At 35.9% G+C, this 24,695-nt stretch overlaps 2 protein-coding genes across 4 annotated transcripts; one reads left to right on the top strand and one right to left on the bottom strand.

Annotated features, from left to right (window-relative positions):
• Window positions 1–8,203: 8,203 nt before the first annotated feature.
• LOC145224268 (muscle, skeletal receptor tyrosine-protein kinase-like) lies at window positions 8,204–13,767 on the bottom strand. Of its 3 annotated transcripts, XM_080090730.1 has the most exons (10): window positions 13,632–13,767; window positions 11,407–11,444; window positions 11,207–11,342; window positions 10,937–11,131; window positions 10,604–10,776; window positions 10,415–10,538; window positions 10,227–10,352; window positions 9,938–10,069; window positions 9,703–9,853; window positions 8,204–9,295 (listed from the first exon to the last, which is right to left on the bottom strand). In XM_080090730.1, the coding sequence occupies exons 1-10, from the start codon at window positions 13,706–13,708 to the stop codon at window positions 9,143–9,145; spliced, it is 1,305 nt and encodes a 434-aa protein (XP_079946856.1). In that variant the 5' UTR covers window positions 13,709–13,767; the 3' UTR covers window positions 8,204–9,142. The 3 variants fall into 3 exon arrangements, with proteins under 3 accessions (XP_079946856.1, XP_079946857.1, XP_079946858.1); XM_080090732.1 differs by lacking the exon at window positions 8,204–9,295 and having other exon boundaries at window positions 9,714–9,853; window positions 9,996–10,069; XM_080090731.1 differs by lacking the exons at window positions 11,207–11,342; window positions 11,407–11,444.
• Window positions 13,768–19,663: 5,896 nt separating this feature from the next.
• Window positions 19,664–24,379, top strand: LOC145224958 (GTP-binding protein Di-Ras2-like). The gene is made up of 3 exons (XM_080091593.1): window positions 19,664–19,911; window positions 22,170–22,340; window positions 23,456–24,379. Exons 1-3 carry the CDS (start codon window positions 19,774–19,776, stop codon window positions 23,750–23,752), a joined length of 606 nt encoding a protein of 201 aa, XP_079947719.1. The 5' UTR covers window positions 19,664–19,773; the 3' UTR covers window positions 23,753–24,379.
• The last annotated feature ends 316 nt before the right edge of the window (window positions 24,380–24,695 follow it).

The raw sequence follows: 24,695 nt of genomic DNA, 5'->3' as shown, positions 1-24,695 counted from the left end.
GTTTGTGGGTCATTTGCCAATAATATCGCGCAGTCTAGTATAAACCAAATTAAAATTAATTTTGTAATTTACTTCTCATATGGCAACAAATGGTTATTAGTGACAAAGTTTTGATTTCTGAAAGATTTTGCCTAGTGATTTTTAATCCCAGCCATCAGGGTTACTCGGCGAAGATTTTGGTAGATACTTTTTTGGTAGTAAGACCAAAAAACTAGCGGCACTGGAGTCCGGTTCACTTTAGGTCAAGAAGGTAACGTCAGGTCAAATGTTTGGAAAATGCTTGTTTTTAACGTTATTTATGATTTTAAACCTTCACCTGACCCGCATGGCCCTAACCGCCGGCATTTCTACAAGTCTGCAAAAAAGAGGATAAAAATTAAACTATCATAAACTAATTGACATTTGACCTAAAGTGGACCCGACTCCAGTGCGGCTAGTTTTTGGTGTTAAAGTATCTACCAAAGATTTTCAATGAAGTTTTATCAAAGTTTAAGTAGGGACTATATTTTCCACCCATATATAGGCTAGGCGAATGAGCTAAAAAGGGTGCGTCCGAAGTTAGAAACTAATTGTGAAAACAAAGCCAGCATTTAAAAAATAAATAAAACGAATTGATACCGCTTACGACTCGAAATTGACCTTTTCCGGATTAACCGCCCAATTTAGATTTTATGAGTGGAAAACTTTGACTACACTGTGGATGCTACCTTATCTGTTCAAGCCCATGTGAACAGCAGCTTTACAAATTGTTTTAATTTTGATGTAACAATTTTTTTGGACGCAATGGTTATCTCACATATATTCTTTCCACAAAAAACAATGCATCTTAACTGATTCCGTTTTGGCAATTAAAAAGTTTGACTCCACTTCGTGTTTTTAAGAAAATGTAATTTACAGTTCGTGTTTTAAGAATTGAACAGCACAGTTCGTGGGTTTAGGTAAGTTCAGTTCCGGTTCGACTCGACCAAAAATGTCTATTGATAATACTAAAAAAATGGAGTTTTATCATAAACTGTTGACCAGCAGCAATGATTTTTGGCGGGAAATTGCCCCGCAACGTCAAGACGATATAAGGCGCGGTATAGGCTGAGTTAGTGGAGGGCACAATTAAAAGTAAACACTTTAGCGAGTTGACGCATTACAACATCCATACTGGGACGTTGGTGAAACAAGTCAAGTTTTTTTATCCAAAGGTACTGGTGTTTCACCTCCGAAGGCGTACAGGGTGCGTACCTGCCGTTACAAAGCGTAGACCGACTTTCAAGACCATGACGGACTTTCTTTAGCGTGATCGGTGAAGGATATAGCGCCGCGGATCATGTTATCAAAGAAGGCGTCCAGCACACTGAGTCTCCTCGTATATGAAACCCCACATTCCCTTGACTCCACCACGTCAGGGAACACGCCTGATCGTAGGCTTGTTAATGCCCTGGGCATGGGCGTCCGCAGCGGGGGGCAAGAGGGGGCACAGGCATTATGTGATATCTTAACTGTATTTGTTGTTACATCTGATAAGGTTCGTCAATGTAAATCCTACTTCCGTTAAAAAGTATTTGCCAACCTACCACATACTTCAGTGATGTTTAATATTGTGTTTATTGTATTATTTTGCTACTTTGGGATTGGCAAGAATGAGTAGCACAGTCAGATGATTTTTGTTCTGAAATACCGTTTATCGAACGGCGATGTGACGATAGTTTTGCCCTCCCCTGTATTTTTTCCTGCGGACGCCCATGGCCCTGGGTGTTGTCACATAGCACCTTCGCGCCTTTCCTTCCCAATCCTTTACCGCAAGGGTTCCCAACCTATGGTACGCGAAAGTTTTTCTGGCGGTAGGCGAGTAGCTTCCGTTTTTTCACAAAAAGTAGGTGCGCCCGGAAAAGACTTTCGATGCGTTGTTGGAAAATTTACACCGCGCATCGACCAATTGGTGGACAGTAAACAAAAATCTCAGTAAATTTGGTTATGCTGCTTTAGTGTTATTTAGTAGGCCAATATTATTGGCAAAAAAATAGCAAGAAGTGGTATGCGTGGCAGTACAGAGCGTCCAAGTGGCACAAGATCGTAAAAAGGTTGGGAACCCCTGCTTTTGTTCCTTTGCAATAAGTTAACGGGGAATAATATATATAAGTTAACAATAAGTTAACACTTGTTCCTTTGCAATAAGTTAACGGGGGATGTGATTTGTTATGTGATGTGATGTTAATACACTTAAGATCTTTAACATTTTTACGCCAATCTTATTGGCGGGGGACTTATGTGCCTTAAGGGTTAAGTTCTTGACTTTGACCCCCTTCAAGGAGGTGACCCACAGGTTGAGAAACACTGAACTAAAATGTACTATTCAAACTACACAATCAAAATAAAATTCGCAATTAATGCAATGACCAAAGTACATGCGAAGACAATCTTTTCATGTCAACCTGACAATTTTCCTGGACCACAGAAATGAAAAATACCCAATTAAGAGGGGTAAAATATTTGTGCATTTTTTTAAATAATTACAGAACATTACAACACACAAACTTATTTGTAGCAAAGTTTGTCCAAGACAATAAAAATGTTGTTGTAAACAAAAACAAATCTAAAAATCATGAATAAATGTAGTAATACATTGAGTGATTTACAAAAACCGAAACAAAACATTTCAATCTATAATTTAATAGGTTCTACACAAACATGCAAAAACATCAAAAGTAAACTTCACCAGCAGTATTTTTTTTTGTCAAAAATGCACAGCACAGTTGTACACAAGATGCGATGTTTGTATGTTCATGGTTCAGTACAATTACAAGTAAAGATGATTAATCATCATCATCCTCTGGAACAAATATGTCATAATCTTCTAATAAGCTTGCTCCCTTCATTGACATCATTCCTCCAAGGTACACAAATGGTGCAAGAACAGTGACGAATTTTGTAATTCCAAAAAACACCCTCTCGGGCTTTTTCATGATGGCCTGATGAGACATGGGCCGAACACAGCAACATCTAACAGCCTTTCTCAGCTGAAATGTTTTGTATGATGAGCGCAGGACAGGAACAATGCTGGATCTCATCTTAGATGCCAAAGTGCTTACTCAAATTCAACAAATAAGACACATGGACTACTTGGTAGTTCTAAAAATGAAATGTGAGTAATGATAATAAATCAAAGTTACAGGCTTTATGTTAGGGTTTCATTTTATTTATACCATAGATACTGTCTACTGTCTTCAGTGTTGAAAAGAAACACACATTTTAAATGCTGCACTGTATCAATATTTCTTTTTCTGGGACATTATTTTCAAAGGCAACTTATATTCATTCTTAACATCCATATGGAGCTTGCAGTTAAAAAGATTATCATTTTATCTATAGAAGACAAAACATTTTTTTTTTCACAGCAAATTACAGAAGAGAGAAAGTAGTGATAGTGCAACAGTATATGAATAATAAATATCACATATTTTGCATCCCCAGCAAACAATTAAAGCTGTGCTGACTTTTCTTTTAATTTTATGTTGATACAATGTTGGTGGTTGAGTCAGGATAAAAATAAATTTGTAAGGCTAAACTTTTGAGATATATAAGAGATAGATAGTAGGCAAAACTGACCATCATTGCGTTTAGTTACACTTACATGCTATTCTGTAGTGTGCAATAAAGTACTAGAATCGATAAACCTTCTAAACCAGCGGTTCCCAAACTAGGGTCCGTGAAACAAATTTGCGGGGTCCGTGCAAAGGTTGACATGCCTCTATAATCTTATTTGGCGTCAATTTGTGTCACTGAATAGGTTTAAATCAAAGTACAGTTAGAGATCCACTGCCTCCATTACTATACAATAGATAGCCTTTATTGCATGACAACTATCAAGAATGCAATTGTTTGCGCACTATCGTAATGTTTTCTGTCTTGTCTGTGAGTCACAAACCGTCTTTGGATCATTGTTATGTGTAATTTTGCATACCTAATAAGCTAAAATTCTGTAAATCAACTTTCGTATTGCTAAAATACACCTTCAGGCTAAAGGTCCGCGAGTCCTCGATATAATGGCCAAGCGACCGTTTTGAAAAAACAATAAAAAAGTTTGAAAACCACTAAGTTAGAAAGTTGTTACATTAAAAAGAATCGTGACTGCACTATAGTGTACTATAAGAAACAATGGTTTTGCATTTTTCCTATAGCATTTTTTGATTTTTATAGGGCCGCGAAATATCAAAATAATTGCAACGGGTCCACCAGGCAATTTTTTTAGAAAAGTTTGGGAACCGCTGTTCTAAACACTTTTATTGTTGTTGTATAAATAAGAAGATTTTTTACTGAAATACATAACTTCATTACAAAAACAAATATTATTTTCCTGAACTGTTTTAAGTAAATGTCGTTAAGTCTGGTATCAAACAAGTCAAAATCAAGTATGATTTTACTAAACAAGTCTAGCTCTAGTTATTACCTGCGTCACATTTTACAGTACAAACTATACTATTAGTCACAGATTAGTTTTTTTACTGCTACTACCGCATTATGTGAACAATGGACATCTTTTTGCTGGCGATCGATAATAAGCTGTCTCCTTCCTTTGCAAACTGGTCATAAACCGTAGTGGTCACAAACAGTTTTGAACTGGTGCAACTCACCCAGTAATTTGTCAACTACATATCTAAAAGTAAAACTGCCGCACAAAATAAACAAGCATCAATATTGGTAGTCTCTAATAATACATTTTTTTTTCATACTGAACTCCATATTCTAAACCATCTACTCACTCTGTTTTAATAAAACACTGTACTTTGGCAGCTCATTTTATTTATTACGTACAATAAAACATTCGATTTCGTTTTATCATAAACTATTGTGGGCTAAGTTGATTAACTAGACAAATGTTTTGGCCCAAACACCCCCCTCCCCCAATATTTCTATATTTGCAGTAAATTTCTTCCGGAACGAATAAAAAGCTATTTTGATCATATGCGATGTCCACACTACAATAGCCGTAGTACCCAAACTGGGATCATTTTTAACAACAAGAGCGCGGGCTTTATACAAATGTTATTAAATGTATGGTAAATTAATACAGATTTTTGTATGGAAACCTACAGATAAGGGTATGGAAACATGACGCAATTTCATGGTTGAAAAGGCAGGATTTGTTACGCCAGAACAGTGGCGTAGCCAGCTTTGGCCCCTCCCAAAATTTTAAAGTTGTATATTGAGAAACTTTAATTTTGTGTAGTTTTGTCCCTCATCATTGTGGTTTCGTTTTTCAACTATCAAAGGAATATATAAATTAACAAAAATGGCTGTTGTCACCAAGTTGTAAGCTGAAATCCATTTATATTTATGAAGACATGGAATAAATCAATAAAGCATTTTGCTGTACCTTCGAACCAAAGTTTGGCAAGTCACGTGTTCCCAAAATTTTCGTCTGCCTACGCCACTGCGCCAGAACGTCGATTAATCGTTCAATGTCCTGTGGTTTTAGTGTTACAAACCTTGCACGTGTAAAAAATCATGTCAGTAAATTTGTGCAAACTAGCTGTTAAGACAACGACATAAGTGGCGTCGAAAAGCTCGCAGACAAATTACACCCGAATCCAAATCCATTACCTCATTTCCATCAAAACATTAAAGTGTATTAAATGTTTTGCCAGTTGCTTGCGCTTTATAACCATAGTCTTTACATTACAATTTTACAGAAAAAAACTAATACAAAAAAAATACCAAATATCACACTTAAAACCCGCTAATCACGCGTTTTCTTAATACCGATTCCATTGTAGCTTGCAAAAGTGCCACACCACCGCTAGATGACGTAGCTTCCCACTTTTAATGCTGTTTTTGCCATTGCGCTTTCAGACTAGGGCAGGGGCGTCCAACCGTTTCGGCCAAAGGGGCCACATGCGGTTTACGAATGATTGCGCGGGCCACTTGAGTGTTACTGCTAATTTGGAATCCTAGAAATAGCTGTCTTATAACTTATAATTAAAATCCTCACACCGAAATTCTAATCTTAGAAATGTGTATTATCCTCGATTACAGTTATAAGAACAATAAACACACCAAGATATAGTTAAGTCAACAAAGTTTTTCCCACACGACATTTCAATGTGAAGTTTGGCCCTGTTTTTCTCTAACAAGTTTGGCAATATTCGGTGAGATGGACGAGCAATGCGCAGCGGTTTTTCCATATGGCTGTCAGAAATTACTGATCTTACAGGGGATTTGAAGTCACATGTCAACCTTTCTTGGAAAGTTCTGTTAGCGTTTTTTTCGTTTCCTATTTGGCATAATCTATATTACTGCAGAGTGCGGAAGATGTTTTGCTGCTAAATGCGTTTTGCGCGAGTCTCTGATACCAGATGTATCTCAATAAACCAAGAAACATTACTGACTGACTCTTGAAGCACGAGTCAGATTGTGCCGTAACAATGTAGAAATTGTGATGCGTAACAATGCGCATTGTGACGCAATAAAAGTAACTTGAACAGTTGTGTATTACAATCAAACTTCGATACTATGCCACCTTGCTATTATGGTTATGCCACCCTCGCTACTGTACCATTTTTGATCGTCACGAACTAAATTCAATAGAAAATATATTTACTATGCCACCCCTTACCCTTGATACTATGACACATGAGAGCATGGGCGCCGCCACGTATGGGCAAGAGGGGGCACTTGCCCCCCCTTGGAATTTCAGTGTACCTCAATTTAACGTATTTTGCAGCAAACCTAATTAAAGTGGCAGCGCGGGGATTTGTGACATCGTTCAATGCTTTAACTTTTAGGCAACTTAATTGTGAAGTACACGATTTATGGCTTCATATGTAACAAATTCTTGATGCGGTAAAGTATCAGCCAAAATTTGCCCCCTCTTGCAAAATTTTCTGCCGGCGCCCATGCATGAGAGTACAGTATTACTAGTATAATATTAACGGTCTGGTTATGGATTGAAAAATTGGGCCTTCTGACAACTTTCGGTTTGAGCTCATGATAAAACAGAGAAAACACGAAAAACAAATCGTTGAATAAATAAACGTGGTCATGTTAAGAGGTTTCACGGCTTTGTAGCGAGTTATGTAAACGCCGTTCTATGATGCTTGTGTCACGGTAAAACTAACAGATCTTGTTTGTTCTAGGCACGATCTATCCGTATTATGGAATAAATTCTACTGTATACTGTAATAAATTATAATCGTACACAACGTGGCATTACAGTACATTGTCACGTCACAAGGCTATGTTCAAAAACAACCCTCGCTACTATGCCACTTTCTCTCGGTCCCAAAGGGTGGCATAGTATCGAAGTTTGACTGTACTACTTTATTAACAAAGAAATAAAAACAATAAATGCCAATTTTTCGGGATCAAAGTTCGCCATAAATTACGTAGGCGATTAAGTTGCAATATGAGTCATTCCAAAAAAATACCACGCGGGCCATTTAAAACCTTCAGGCGGGTCACGGGTTGGACACCTCTGGACTAGGGTATGTAAAGACTATGTTATAACCACTAGCAACGTCACCCTAATGTTGCGTTGAAAAGCCGGAACAAGAACTTTAAATTGATATGTCAAGAAAGCGTTATTGCTCTTTTTTACAACAAATCCCAAACTTGAAAGAAAACCCACTGTGCCTGGACGCACATGTTTGGTCATCGAGTTTCGAAATAAATTTGAGACTTGTTTTTAATCGCTATTTGCCAGAACAAACCCTTATGACATGGGTGTCCAATGTGCGGCCCGGGGGACAAATGCGGCCCCGGCGGCATTTTACGTGGCCCGCGTCTGTTTTTTTTAATTGTGTTGCGTATGGCCTGCCATAGTTTGGATTAAGTTTTTGGGTTTCGGCAACTTGCGACTTCATGCAATAGCTTTCCATTAAACTTTATTTATCGGTAAAAAGGAAGCGTACATGATGTTGACACATTAAAATCCCACAATGTTTTTAAATCCCGTATATTTGTGTTCTAACTCTGAAAAAACGTTGATCCACGCGCGTCTTCACCTGGTAAAAAAATTGGCTTTCATAAAAAAAGTTTGGACACCCCTACCTTGAATGAAAGTCAGTGTTACGAAACTAAGTTTTGGTGGCCTATTTAAAGAAACTTATAGTCTTCTCCACCAAAGAAGGCTCATTTATTCAGTCGGAAGTAATACAAGAAGGCAATAGCTCTCAAGAGAAAGACGACATACTAAATGGTTGTTATCAAATAAAGGTTTTTAAAAATAATAAAATCATTTTTTTCCTTTCAAATCAAATAATTTAGAATACGTGATACATAAGGCGCAGAGTCATATTATTAAATAAGGATTGTTGAAATTACTAAACAAATTCTGTAAGCTCTAATAGTCATTAAATCTAGGCTACGTTTTTTCTGTTTTAAATAATAAATTAGTTCAGATAGAGACATGCTTCAGTTATTCTCTATAACTTGACAAAACCGCATGTATTTCCATGTGTATTTTTTTCTCTTTATTTCAGCTTTTTGGATACTTGCTGAAATGAATTGTGATCTATAACATTTTAATCACTTGCTTGAATAACTTTAATTATTCCTGGGTGTAACTAACACCGGAATGAACAGTAAATTGTCATGATTTTTTGTCCAACATTTTTGGGGGCATGGTGAACATTAATATAAGTCTGAAAACATATGTTGCAGTGTCTCTGTGTAACCGCAATTTCATAAAAATGTCACCAATGTGTTCAAGTAAATTGATTCAAATAATTAAAAATTTCAAATAATCAAATAATTATATGTTTGATAACAGCCCTACTTCAAACAGGGAAATGCGTATCACTTTCAATAAAACGCAAAAAATAAATTCGTTCAAACAAACCTTTTACTAAAAAACAAATCAAGTAGCCTATAGATTAGGGTTTGAAAAATACTTATCGGGCCCAAAGGATAAACCATTTTGCACCAAAGGCCTAATTGTTTCTTCTAATAAAAAAACGCAAATTGAAAAAATGCTTATTGCTATACGATACCAGGAGAGTACAGCACAAAGTCAAACAATTTTGATCAATATATGATCCCAAAAAGTTTAAAATAAGTCAGCCCTGCAGCAGACTTGTGACAATTGTGATGCATTTAGTTATTTTCCACCCACAAATGATACAATTGAAACATACAACACTAGTCTTGTCAAACATCACACTGATAGTTTGCCGTGATTGTTTAAAGATTTTGACAATAAGCAAAATATTGCATCAAATGAGGGTCTGTCAATCGGTTCACTCCAACATAATCTCATTAAGTTGTAAACCCATAAAGGAGCTCTTTCAGGCTTAGGAAGTGTGATGCCCTGTAAAAAACAACATTTGAAAAAAAATGTTCATTGTAAGTTAAGAGTAAACTAATTTAATCTAAGGTTATAATTTTTTTAAACAGAAGTATTAGTACTGCTTGTCTAGAGTGGACAAAACGTTAATGTTTTGAAAATTATACTAGTTGATGTGATTTTTTTGCACAGTTGAAACCTACAATCCAAAAAGTCATTGTCAAATTTGACCATTGTTAACTGCGCAACTAGTAGACAACCAGAGGTCTCTTGGCAACATATGCCACATCCATATAACAAATTCAACAACAATAGAAAAGTTTTTCATTAAAATTTATTAAAAATTGTATGCCGCACATGGACAAAAATAAATAAAAGTAAAACAGAGTAAAGTTATTCCTTCTCGCTAGGGTACCCACAATCATAAATACCTCTATAATATTTTTGATTACATCTTCATTTTGCAAACCTCTGTATGGCTGCTCAGAACACATAAACACTTCCCACATAGTCACTGCAAATGACCAAACATCTGATTTAGTTGTATACTGACCATATAACAAACATTCTGGAGCCATCCATCTAAAAAATAAAACATATTTTTTTTTTTAATAATTTTTAAATTAATTTTTAAATAATTATAAATAATAACAGCTATAAGGATACCTGACAGGCATAGACTCTTCTCCACTACTTCTGTAATAATCACTGTCATGCAACTTACGGGAGAGGCCGAAGTCACCAACTTTTACCATACCTTCTGATGAAGAAATAAGACAGTTGCGAGTTGCCAAATCTCTACAACATTTATACTTTAATAAAAGATACAGCAAATAGTCTGTTAAATGAACACCCACCTTAATATTTACATTATTATTTTGATTTGATTTTACTGTATTTTAAGTCAATCAATCATAAACATATTGGAATTGAAAATCATAAATATAGGACCTACCTATGAATAAACCCTTGTTTGGCAAGGTAACACATAGCTGAAGCAACATCAAAGCAGATTTTTAATTGAACCAACAATAAGCCTTTTTCATCACTGTTTAAATCACTTTGTAAATGTGCCACAATCCTTTAAAAAGGTTAGAATCAAAAAGACAAAAACATTGGGTGATTATTTTCTAGTTGCCATACTTGCATACAATTACATTATCACGTATTGATGTAAGGTCAAGCTTTCCAAGGAATGCATGTACATCACAACCATCCACATATTCAAACAGCAAAAAGGGTGGAATAGGATAAAGTTGTTTGTTCCCTAAAGAAAAAAAAAATTAACATTGCAGAATCGTAGTAATTAACAGCCAATAATAATATTGTAACCTTCAGGCCTCTTGTACTGGAAGCATACACCAAGCAATGAAACAATGTTTGGATGACAGAATGAATAAAGAATTTTAGCTTCGTTGTACAATATTTTGAGGTTCATGTCATCAACACAATGAAGTGTTTTTACAGCAACAACCTTGTTTTCTTTCTTGCTTAAATGAGGTGCTCTAGACACAAAAACAACTATGTTTATGTTCTTGTCCAGTAGTAAGGATATTAAGTAAAAAAATGCCTGTATAAAACCTTTGTACAATCTGAGTTTACAACACAGCATTACATCTTTAAAAAGATATTTGACACACCAAACAACATTTCAATGTGACTTACATTGCTTTAAATACTGCACCAAATTTTCCTTTTCCAACTTCGGTCACAAATTGCAACCTGTGCCAAGGATATTCCAGGGAACTTACTTCTTCATAACTGGAAGTGACTTTTGGTTTATTATTTGATTTATTAAATTTGTCATTTACCACATGCATTTCATTTTCATGATTGATACTTTGATTGGAGGGTTTGTTTCTGCAAAAATATGCATTATTATTTTATGATGTATGTTTACAACAAAATAAAGAAAAAAATACAATAAAATAAGACCTGTTGGATTTCTGGCAATGAAACAATATTAACAAAAATAAGGACGCAACAATAACTGCCCCAAGAATATTCAGCAAAACCATTAGGAGTCCAAGTGGCTTTGTTTGTTCAACAGTAATGATCACGCCGGTACTACCTAGAGATTATAATTTTGTACAAACACTTATACATATATTGAGGTAGCTCTGGGTGGAGATTACCTGGTAATGTGTGTGCAGCAGTAGACTGTGTCGGAGTTCTAAATGATAAATTGATTTTTTTATGTTTTTCACTAAACTTAGCTCAAAGCAAACTAGAAGGGTGGCTTAGCACATATTGCCCTTGCATCTACACTATAACCTATTTTAAAACATAAATATATTTCCTATGCCTTTTTTGTATTGGGTCCCATATTAGCCATCATCTTTTATAACCTTAGTCGTTTCTGCAGGCAAAAACTCATGGGTCCCCACACATGCAAAGTTGTAGATAATGCATTTCAAGAGATAACCATGAGAAAGTCGGGTGTTGTAAGGTAAAACACAGTGATCGGCACTGGGCTTAAATAATAATACTATGTAGAATACAAACTATAAAATTATATTCACCCCAGATATTGTTTGAAGTATGTCCTATTTAACGTTTTAAAAACCTGACCCATTTTAGGGGGCTAGTAGGGTAACTAATTGGGTTCGACACACAAACTAAAAAATATATAAAAACCACAATGACTCAATCAATAGTACTGCAAAATTTCAGCCCAATCCGCCAATATTTTGAAATTTCGACCACTAGAGGTGTTTTGAGCAACAACCGTTAATGTTTCTGACGTCATAGGGATGCTAACAAGCCCCTAAATGTCATGGCACAAAAACGCCCACCAAGCAACCCACCAACGAGCAACATACAACTGGTTGCCCTTGTAACACTATTGCAGGCAGGAACTTGGCCGAATGGTCTGGCGCGCCTGACCCACATACAGACATAAAAAAAACAACCTTGATTGGGATTCGTCCCTGGGAGTGTCCTGGGTTCGAACCCCGTGAAAAAAAAAACACTATTGCGCCAAAGAAATCTTTGGTTTGTGGTGCCCAGTAACATACAAATACGTTTTACACTTTAGGGGCTTGTGGGGTAAATGTTAGGTGTACAGGGTTGAACACAACAATCGACACCTATAAATGGCATACTATACAAGAAATCCAAATTTCAGCCAATTCTGACACTGTTTAAAAACTCACCCAGTTTAGGGGGCTAGCGGGGTAAATACTGGGGGTTATCAACAAAAACAAAGTGGGATGCACATCTACATGAATATTCCACCATCTGTGTAAGTTTCAGCCAAATCCATCAAACATTTGATGGAAAAACGAGTCAGACAAACTTTGGGTAAAAACACCCATTTTAAGGGGCTAGTGGGGTAAATACTGGGGTTATCAACAAAAACAAAGTGGGATGCACATCTACATAACTATATCTACCATCTGTGTAAATTTCATCCAAATCCATCAAACATTTGATGGAAAAACGAGTCGGACAAACTTTGGGAAGAAAAAAAAAAGAAGAAAAAAAAGAAAAACAATTTGAGTAAAATCAATATGTGGGAAGGGGACCCATAAATATACCATTTTACTTCAGGGAAGGGGACCCATAAATAGACCATTTTACTAGATTAAGTCTTTTTAGCTCAAAAGTCAACAGCATTGATACTTAAAATTTGCATTGGGTATTTGTTGATACTTGAATGATATACAATACAAACAACAAAACAAGAAGGCACTATAGACGAATTTTCATAATTGCATGACCAATTTGCCAAGCTTTGTATGTGATTAATAAATAGGAGAAAGGGTAAAAAGGCAAGAAAAAAACCCATCTCGGTTCTTGTTTAGAACATTACACCACACTGTGTTTTTCAATTAACCAATAAATAATAAGCTATGTTTTAGGATTTTGAATTCTAATGCAATTTAATGTACAGACTGAAAACTTGTCAAACTGTTATTATGTGTGACTGTTGTCTCCATCTGTCGTACTGGGTCTCTAGTGACTCGTGATTTATAATATACTAAACACAGTTTATATGCAATTTAATGTATTATTTATCAGTACAAAGTTTACATAAAAAGTCGGACTCTTATTCAACAATATACATAAAGTTAAATGACTCTAATTCAAGTAAAACACATGCCAGACCTTGTATCTGTTGTCAGAAGTCGGACCAAGAATGAGAACATAAACAGAAGAAAAAGAAGTGTTAAGATTCGAAACACAAACCACAATGGATACAAAGCAGAGTAAAAATAAAGAACAAAAAAAAACAAGAAGGAAAATTTACAACAAGTCATTTTAAAAAAAGCTGAGTCATCTTTTTCTAAACAACTGTTTGATATCGCAATACAAATGAATATTGTTTTTCCATATGCATACATAGAACAAAACTTACATGTTGATATGAAGTTCATAACATGAACTGTCACAGAATTCGACAAAGTTTGACCGACAACATTCCACGCACCACATTGATAACTACCAGCATGCTGGAAAGTAGCGTTATGAGTCAGTAACATCCCTCCCTTCATTTGTTTGGTGTCTTTGCAAACAAGCTGACTCTATTTCCAAAAACAAAAATTTAAAAATGCAAATAAATGCCTAATTATGATTTTTATACTAGGAGGGTAGGTAGGTTGCAAGAATAACATATAAAAATCTCTATGGTGTGTTGTATATGGCGCAATAGATATTAACAAGAATTTGCAGTAAGATATACACAGACTGTTTCAAGTGTGCTGTAGGTTACAGCTGTGATATGTATATTTATCTGCTTAGGCTAGTATACCTTAGTTAAATACCCTTACTGTAGCATAAAAGTATACTTAATGGCTTCTATGACTGTGCATTTCACTGAAACTGCAAATTACAGAACTAACCCATCCAACAACAATCTACAGCTTGCTACAACTTAAAGTGATATTTTTTTGTATCACTTTTTTCAAATTGGTAAAAAATGCCTTAAGTGCATAGATAACTCAAGGGAATAAACAGGGTAATAGGTAATAGGATGTCCACTATGGAACAAGGATTAATACAGTCCATGTAAAATATAGGATCGCTTGGTGCATCTTTATATTGCTTGGTGCATCTTTATAGTGCTTGGTGCACCTGTATAATGCTAGGTGCACCTTTACCTAGAGATATAAACATCCGCCAAGTGGCATAAAGGTGCACCAAGCAATATAAGGGTGCACCAATCAATGTTAAGGTGCTCCAAGCGATATTAAGGTGCACCTAGCGATTTTAAGGTGCGCCAAGCGAAGATAATAATGAAACTAGAAGAGTGGCTTTCTGATATACTTCCATTTTATATATTCTATACGATATTTACCAATTTACTATACACATCATTTGATCTACACATATGATTGTTTTTGTAAACAAAAACTAATGGGTCCCCACACGCATGTTTGTGCGGATTTACGGTAAACAAATGTTGCGGTGATTTTTACATTCTTAAGGACAAATTTTTAGAAAGCATTAACCCAACAATAAAAAAAATTGTTCGTATTCTTTTTGCACTATTATTGTCATATAATTACAAAAACTTTAAAAAAGAACAAAAAAAATAATTTCAATTGATTCTCTTGCTTTGACCCAGATATTGTGGTCCAAGGTCAGGTTTCAAACACATTTTTTTCTAGAAAGCTGTAACAGTTGTGTTACAGACACTTTAAATTAAAAAGCAATTTGCTACAAGTGTATACATAACAAATTGTTTTTCATTTAACTTTGTTTCGCAAAACGAGTACCATTGACCTGTAGTAACCTCTCAGGGTGCACACGCCAAACGACTGTTTGACCTTTTGACACCGTTTTCAATAGCACGCCGTCATTCATGTTCAACAATACTGTTAAGCCTAATTTATACATGCCTTGAGTATTGACTCCTAAATTGATTGTTAAAAAAACGCTACGTTATGAAGAAAGTTCTGAGCTGTGTTTGTAATACCGACTAGTTGTGATCATGCGGCGGCCAACCTGACAGCGAGCATTTAAAAAAACATTTATTTGGCAAAAAAGTCAAGTTAATTTTTTCATCTTAACTTTTATTAACAAAGTTTTTCTTGACATATACAAAACCGAAGCACGGTTATTAGGCTTAAATCACGTCATAGGTGTAAAACCTTCGCCAAAACTAAAAATGTGAGTGATAACTTAATAAAACGACATAGCATTGCTGTGCAAAACAGCTGATTTCTAATCACTGAAACGATGTCTCGTAAAACGTCTGTCCGACGTCAAGCTGAGCCCTCCCGCTATCGTAAACCAGTGAGTTACTCTCTTGGTACTTCTGCCTACAGTGTCTTTCTTGACCAAACGAGCGTTAGACACATTTACGTTTCGGGGGCCTGTGGGTGAATCTCTGGGTCATACGGGGTCAAAATTCACATGGACCATCTTTAGACCAATATCTGTAATGTGTGTAAAATTGAAAAAGTTTGAACCATTCTTTCTTGACCAAAACGTGGGAACAAATCCGCGCTAAAAATTTCACGTTTTGGGGGGCTGTGGGTGAACCAGGGGATCAAACGGGGTCAAAATTCACATGGACCATCTTTAGACCAATATCTGTAATGTGTGTAAATTTGAAAAAGTTTGAACCATTCTTTCTTGACCAAAACGTGGGAACAAATCTGCGTTAGAAAGAAAAAAAGAAAAAAAAATATAGACAAAGAAGGGGACCCATAATAAGCGATCCTGTATATTTTACATGCACCCGAATTAATATATTTCATTAGCAACACAGAAACAACTGTTTTTTTGTGAAATGTATAATATATTATTACAATAAAATGTATATATACCTCTTTTGTCAGACAATCAATCGCAGATTTGTTGTGATACCATCTGAAGCTAGGCATAGGTCTTCCAGTTACAAAACAAGACAAAACAAATGTAGATCCAAGTGTTGTAGTCACTGCAGATGGAGTTATTTTTGATGTGGGAGCTAAAGTAAGGAAAACAACTTTTAAGAATATGTATATATATACACACACACACACACACATATATATATATATATATAAAGTGCATTGTTTCATCATCTTCTAGTGTTGTGGGAAAAATAGTTATGCTAGGTCTCTGGATCGTCTTGTGAATACTTGAAAATTAAAATCTTTTAAACATACTGAAACATAAGGTCAAATAAACGTGCAAAGGCATTTTTGTATCAGTCCAATGATGCAGTAATAAAAGTAACAACACAATATTTGAAAGAAAACAAAGACAATACCATTCATAACAAACAAAGATCCACACATTTGATCCTTAACTCTGTTTCCATTGTGGGCATGACAGCAGTATACACCCTGCAAACTAGTTTCAACTGTAGGAATGCGAAGGGAGTACAATGTTTGAACAAAATCTTTTGACTGTTTTTGAATTTTATTTCCACCAAATGACCTGCAAAAGGTAAACAATTATAAAATATATTAAGTGCATATACTAACAGGTATTTTATTTTTAACCACACTGGTTGATTAAATACAACAAACCATGTAATTGTAGGTGGAGGGTTGCCATTTGCATGACAGAAAAACTCGACTGAAGTGCCAACTCTAACTTCTTGAATACCTGGACCCGAAACTATCGAAGGTGGAGACAAACCTGGCTCTAAAATTTTGATCACAAAGGTAAATACATACAAATGTGAGTTAAAATTAGAAAAACTTGAAAAGGGTTTTAATGAATTTTCAGTTTACTAATAAATAAAAACATGTAACTATCTTTAAATTAGTCAAACTTTTACCTAATTCAGCATTGCAGGGCAATAAAAAAAGAAACTGCCAAATACCGAATTGCATACCGTTCTTTCTACAACTTAAAAACACTTTAAGCGCAATTTGCAGCTAGTGCCAGGGACATTTCACACTTTACGTACCAGACAACAGTAACAAACCAAAGTCTATATAAAACACAAGTTGTCCAACCTATTGTTACGCAATAAAGCCTATGTAGCCATTTTGTGTCCAAAATGATACTGTGGGTAGAGAAAAATAACACATAAATTGTCTGATTTTTACAAACTGGAGAGCATAGACGCGAATTTGATTCGCCAAATTGAATGAAAATTTCGAGTTCTAACATTTCACCGTAATATTAAAAGCTAAATTGCTGTTTTTCATGTAAATTTGGCCGCTTATTTTTCATGTAAACTTTAAATATTTGCGTTCAGCGTGAATTATCACGCTCAACTGGTAAAACCCAAACGTTTTATTCGATTTGGTCTATCAAACACGCGTTAAATCCCACCAGTTTGTAAAAATCAGACAATTTATGTGTTTTTCCCTATACCTGCTGTATTAATTTGGACACAAAATGGCGTCCATTTCAGTTTACTAATAAATAAAAACATGTAACTATCTTTAAATTAGTCAAACTTTTACCTAATTCAGCATTGCAGGGCAATAACAAAAGAAACTGCCAAATACCGAATTGCATACCGTTCTTTCTACAACTTAAAAACACTTTAAGCGCAATTTGCAGCTAGTGCCAGGGACATTTCACACTTTACGTACCAGACAACAGTAACAAACGATACAATCAAACAGGGGAATTCCCTCATTGCCCTCAAACAGACAGCTGCAGCTGTTTTAGTTGCCGACATGGCGCGACACCTACTGATCAAAAATGCCTGGGTTTGTTACGATTACAACAATCTTTTTTAGCATACGTATGCTAAAAAGAAGCCGAAATTCACAAACACAAGGATAGATTCACTAAAAATCTTAGTTCGCTAGCGCGTGATTTTCGCTACCTTTCACGGCGCAATCGCACCCAAAAAGGAGTCTGACCCTAGGCTACGATTCGTTTTTCCGGACATTTCACGAAAAAGATCTCGTTTTTGTTAAACACTTTTAAAACAAGGTAAAATCTCTAATTCTTAATTCTTCGCCTTCAATAAAAATGGTACTTATTGCACATAACAGACAACATTATGATTGATGTGTATTTATCACGACGTCATCAAAACCAAAAAGCATTTTTGTGGATTTGTTTCTGAACAAAAACAATGTAGACTACATGCCAGTGGTATTCTCAAAAATTAATGTAGGATTGTACGATAAAAAATGTACAAAAAAACCTAAAGTAGGCTACATTTTTTGTTACTAATGTTGAAAATATTTAACTTTCTACTGACACAAAAGTAATCACGTATCGTCCATGAAAGTCTATTAAAACGTAATTAAGGAGACTAATAGTTCCTTGTGTCTGCCAATTGGACTTGTGTGGAACCGCATGTCTGCGCTAAATTAGCATTAGGCAAAGTCACGAAAGATCGATGTTTTCTGTCGTCACCATTGATCTTCCCTGACACAAATGCTTCGGGCCATGCAATTGGAGTTTTCATCGCACGCCGCCAATCGATATCGACATTTCCATTTTGTTCAAGTCGGGCAACGCAGATCAATCGAAGCACAAAAGTTGGTAGACCGAAACAGTTCAGTTTGCATCATGCGAAGAAGGCTTCCAAGCTCTAAAACTTGAATCTTTTTGTGACTGTTTAAGTGAAGTGATTTTGTTCAGCTCAATTAAACAGGGCCAATTTACGTTTAGGCAAATACGCTCACCATTATCCACGAATCAGAGCCACTCGTGTGTACTTTTTCGTCGGTTTGTAATGGGCGAAAAAGCTTTTAGTTTAATTACGGGTTTTCGGTTTGAAGACTTGGAGCGTTGTGAAACGATAGTTGGCTTTGCTTCCGACCTTGTTGCGACAATCGTTCAGGGCTTGTTTTAGTTTTTCGCAGGTTCGAATGACATTGTACAAGGACATAAATGACGTGCATAAACAGTCAACAAGTCTAATAAAGTGACTCAGCGCCTAAATAATTCATGCCATGTCGGCCTTTGGCGGTGGGAACAAGGGAGAATGCATAGTAGATAATGACGTTTGTTTCAGTAATTTTCCTTGTGTTGTTGTCGGTTCAACACTTTAACTGTTAAATACGTTAGGTTTACTGTTAGGGTGCTAAAATGTTTAGTAGAAAAGTTTGCTTGATAAGTAAGTTAAAAACATGAATGCAGTTAACTTCGCCGACAACAGATAGATTAGCGAGTTTGCAGGAGATGAATCTAGTAATAATGTTTTAAAACGTGACGTTTGTGCAGCAGTAATTTGCTCTTCGCTCATGTTGCACTCAGCAGTTATCGCTACGGGTGTTCTATTCTCAGTTGCAGTCGTTCAAACTGCGTTGAAAAGACTGTTTGACTTAATTTCATGCAACAGTGGTTTGTTAGTGACCCGTGATAGAACGAACCACGCACAGAAAATAACGATACAAAAGTCCCTACGTTGTATTTACAGCTTACTATGAATGTTGAAAGTGCTTGTCAGCGATTTACCTTTCTTAAGGTTGAGTTTAGTTCTTTTTTTCCTTTTTGAAACCAAGCGTAGATTCATGTACCTCTGACATAACCTAACACTTTTGTACTGTTTTTGTAAGGTTGTTTCTTAACAAGAACACTAGACTTCAACTGTCAAATGTTGAAAAATTAAATTAGGTGTCTGCAGTTAGTTTGCACAGACAATGCCGGAGCAAAGCAACGATTACAGGGTAGTGGTTTTCGGTTCTGGAAGTGTTGGTAAAACATCACTTGTTCTTCGGTTTGTCAAGGGAACTTTTCGCGAAACATACACACCAACTGTTGAAGATAATTACAGACAAGTAAGTACTGTAAAGCAATGTACAAACTGTTATACGCCGATTTGTTGTTTATTAAAACTGACCCAGCGTACTCGTTACTGTGAAGACCAATGAAGTTAAATGTATTTGCAAAAAAAGTGTGCGCGTTTGGAGTTGGTACGAAGAAGTATTGTCTTTAAGGCTGAATTTAAACTTATTAGCACAGTCTTTAAGGCTGAATTTAAACTTATTAGCACAGTGATCCAACAGCAGTGTTGCCTCGTGATGCGTTTAATTAAAAGCTAGCTGTTGAACCTCAACTTAAAAATATCTTCCAAAAGTTTCCATCACTCTTGCGCATACTAAATTAAACAATAATTTTCGGCTAACGGAAAGGGTTGCTATTTCTTCCGTTGTACAAAAATCGGTTATGTCACATCGCACTGACTCACTTTACCATGTAAACAACCTTACATTATGCTTTTGCCGCCACCGAGCAGTGGCAATTATTTTCTCATATTCAAGTAATAAAGTATGTATATTTTATTGTAATAAGTTTGTTTAAACTGGGTGAGATTATATTCTAGGTGGTCTAATATCATAGGTCAAAACTCCACATTTTTGTTTATTAAAAGCCTTCGCGACCCCCACGTAAAGTGCAAACGACCCCAACGTGGTCGCGACCAACAGGTTGAAAACCGCCGGCTTAGGGCTTCACACAAGATTAACTATTATATAAATGCGACAAGGTGTATTTTAGGCGGATCTATTGTTGTGTAAGTTAGTTTTTTGGTTAGGGGATTTGAAGCATTTTAGTTGCAATTTCCAATTTATTACAAAACACTAAATGAAGCTTGTACCAAAATTAAAAGGTTGAACAAAACAGATTTCCCTTGTATTATGTTTGGAAATAGGGCAGTATGTAGAAGAAGCCTGTAGAGCAGTAGTTCTCAAACATTTTTTTTGGTGTGATGCCTCTGGAAAAGTTTTCTGGGCTTGCGACGCACCAGCAAATAAAAGTTAATGAGAAAACTTATTTTTAAAGTTGGGTTTATTGATACAACAACAACAAATAGCCACGAAATGGTTTCTGCGACGCCCTCTGAAAATTGAAACGACGCACCAGGGCGTCACGACGCATAGTTTGAGAACTACTGCTGTAGAGGGTGCAAGCAACAAGATAATGTCAAAAATTGAACTTTTTTATTTACATTTGTTCTGGGTTCCTAATTGCCAGCAAAGGATTTTGTTATTAGCTACTGTTTCATGATTATAAGTAGTCCCTATGCAATATGGATGCACGCACGATTAATTGGTATTGATTCTACGCGTCATAGCGCCCTTCTTAAACCCAGTATTGACTATTTGAATGAAACCGAATAATATTATTTGTCCGACCTTCGTATCGGCTAATCAAATTTGCATTGACAGTTGGTGATATTCTTGCTTTGTAAACAAATCTTGTGATAAACATATACTTTTAAACAGCGTGTTACAAAAACAACCGCCACTAACATGTGTCACAGATAGCTCCGAGCTTTGAGAACAATGTTGTTTGTTTCGAGACAAATATTAAGGCCGTGCAAAAACAGACCTTGTTGGGACAGGATTACACAAATTACGTAGCGGGTTACATTTTATACATTTTAATCCCGCGCCACACTGATAAGTTCTTTTAATTAATTAAACAATCGTCGTTCGTTCCAGAACAGAAGAATAGAGGAAGAAAATTCGTTAATGTATTGTTTTGTCACAGTAACTGAACCCACGCACGCGTGCGATATTTGAACTGATTATAGCCACATGTGATTTGCGAAAGCAGGCAAATTTTTCTACAAGATAATTAAAAAAAATACATTTTCCAAATTGATAAAAAGCCAAGACTTTATTGCCATATATACGCAATACTTTTCAAAAAATAGTTTTTATTTTTATACTTTTATGTTATTTCTTATGTTTGTTCGACATAAACTGGTAGTAATTGTAAAAACATGTCATGTATCTATGTATGTTGATACATGACATGTTTTTCACCATATATGCAAAACGATTTTTACATATTAAACTAACTTTCATTGGATTAATCCTACTTGTTTTGACAAATGTGCCCGATCGTTAAGCAAAAAGAGAATAAAATCCCCTACTTGTATGTATTGATTGTGACGTATAATTGCCATTTTCAATCAGGCTTTTCCGTGCACGTTTTCGGAAAAATCTATTCCGAGTCACTATATCCACTTGCATAGACAATTGTATGGCTTTGAAAATATTCATATTGTATGGTTGTTTTTACCTTACAGATGCTGAACTGTGACAATAGCATATGTACTCTACAAGTCACCGATACGGCCGGTTCTCATCATTTCCCAGCCATGCAGAGGTTGTCTATAACACGTGGTCACGCTTTTCTACTTGTTTATTCTATAACTTCCCGACAATCATTTGAGGATCTGAGGCATATTTACGAACAGGCAAGTGTTGAATTGTTTTATCTGATACCAAATTCGTTTTCAAATTTGTCATTTTAACAAGATTTTAGCTTGAACGAAATTTGAAAAGTCGAAAATGTGTCATCAAACCGGACACCATTAAAAAGTGCATTTTAACTGCGTGCAAATATGTCGTACACCGCCGATTATATACTGGAAAAACTTACGAACCCAGTTTCATTTCGTGGATTTTCACAATGGTAAAAGACACTGAAGAAAAAAATCCTTCGGGATCCCGTACAGAGTTGCAAGCGGGCCCGAAATCTGAGCCCGAACTCGAAAGTATAAGCCCGAAGCCCGGCCCGAACCCGAAACGTTTTTGAGTAGCCCGTTTAGGCCCGAAATTTTGATTGAGAGGCCTTTCCACGAAAGCCTTGCAACAAAGGATGAGAAAGAAAAAAGAGAAAGACAACAAACACGATGAACAATGGTAGACAATGGGGTAAACAAGATGTTTTAGAGTGGGCATTAGGTCAAAGCCAGATACTTGTTACTTAGCTGAAGTGATTTTGTTCAAAAAAAATGGCGGACACGGAACGTAAAGTCAGGCCCGTTTTAAGCCCATTTTCTCACAAATACCGAAAAGCCCGGCCCGACTTGCAACTCTGATCCCGTGTTTTGCAATAAATAAGTGAATATATTTATTTTTTTTACTTCATGCTTGCATTGATGTAAAATGTTTAACATGCATTTGTAAAACGAAGTAGGAACATAACAGAGATGCCAAACTTTTTCGCGCTACTGACTGGTTCAGGCATAAGTTTGCAGAAGAAGTCAGCTTCATGCGATTTCTTACAACATATAATACATCACGACGCTGATTTGGTCATAGACATCGGGTTGCTTCTGTGTGATAAGATTGCTACCACCTAGCGGCAATAGTAGTCAACTTCACTCCTATTTCATCCAACCTACAAAATGTAGTGTCTTTGCGCAGTCCGGTATCGAATCTCTCACGAAATCTCCCCAAGAAGCTTAAGTGACAGTGTGGGTAAAAAGTTCAAAAAGTAATGACTTTACACTCAACATTAGGTAAAATACCAATCGGAAAATCGTATTTTCTATTGCACACCTTAAACTCCAAAGCTTTTTTTCAGATTCGCGAAGTAAAAGAAAACAGCATTGAAGGAACGCCGGTTGTGCTTGTAGGAAATAAGTGTGACGAGCTCGATAGAGTGGTATCGGCTAAAGCTGGTGCAGAAGTAGCAAAGATGTGGGGATGTGGATTTATAGAGACATCAGCAAAGACCAATTGCAATGTAAAGGAAATGTTTCAAAAACTGTTATCCCTCGAAAAAAAGCAAACTCTCACTATAAATGATGAGGCAACAGACTCAAAAAAGAAAACGTTTAGTCGCACAGAAAGAATGAAACGAAGTTGCGTAATTTACTAACCAAAAGACCAAATCTTTTCCTCTCACGCGGATGCAAAATTTTGTGTGGAAATTGCGATTGTAGACAAAACATGCATTGACATACTACACAAGATAGAACTTAATTAAAACGTAAATTACTGATATAATTTGTTTTTCAACACTAACGGAATGATAATAAACTTTTCAGTACTGCGTGTAGGACAAAGGTTTAACGTTTATAAAATATACAGAAGGCTATGCGTCCCTTCTATACGACAACATTCTTTGTTTCACTTTTAACCCTATTGTATGCATGGGGGTCTTACTGTTGAAGTATCTGCCTTATATTATATTTTGTCTTGTTTTGTCTTTGCTTGTTGACATTTTACCGATTTTTCATTATACCTCGAGATATTTATTACATTAAACACATTGGCTAGTCTTAAAAGTTGATAATGTCATTTGCTTTGTCGTTGAATCAGTTCCCTTTTGTTGCCTTTTTGTAACAGATTAAATTATAGTTTAACCAGCGTGAACCAGCAATAGATTAGTCAAAGCGTTTTGTGAAACTGTGATACTACTTTTAGTATAATTCGTTAAATTCATAACAATAAGGCAACATCGTTCATCCTGCTGCAATATAACACAAACATGGATCATATTTTATTTTTGTGTCCTTCTTGTTACAAACTGGGATTAATTATTATCAGAAATGGTTGAAAAGGTAGCGTTTATATCAGAAGCACTGGGATAACATCGCTTGCAACTATGTCAGACGAAGTAAAAATTAAGAGAAGCGTATTATGTCTACAGTCTACACGATCTAGCTAAATTTTCGAATTAGGTTGTGTTGTTTATGCTTCACTATGCAATCGCAATTTCTTGTGCCGAGGGGCATCAACTCCGCTGCGTTTTGATAAAAACGCTTTTGCCATCCATCACATGTGTGTTTTGAAAGCCTTCTTTGTCTCGGCAAGCGCAC

This window comes from Phallusia mammillata, chromosome 4 (assembly GCF_965637545.1).
Source record: "Phallusia mammillata chromosome 4, kaPhaMamm4.hap1.1, whole genome shotgun sequence".
NCBI classification, from domain to species: Eukaryota; Metazoa; Chordata; class Ascidiacea; order Phlebobranchia; family Ascidiidae; genus Phallusia; species Phallusia mammillata.
Note: the sequence above shows the minus strand (reverse complement) of the source record. Positions and strands in the feature narration are given on the sequence as shown.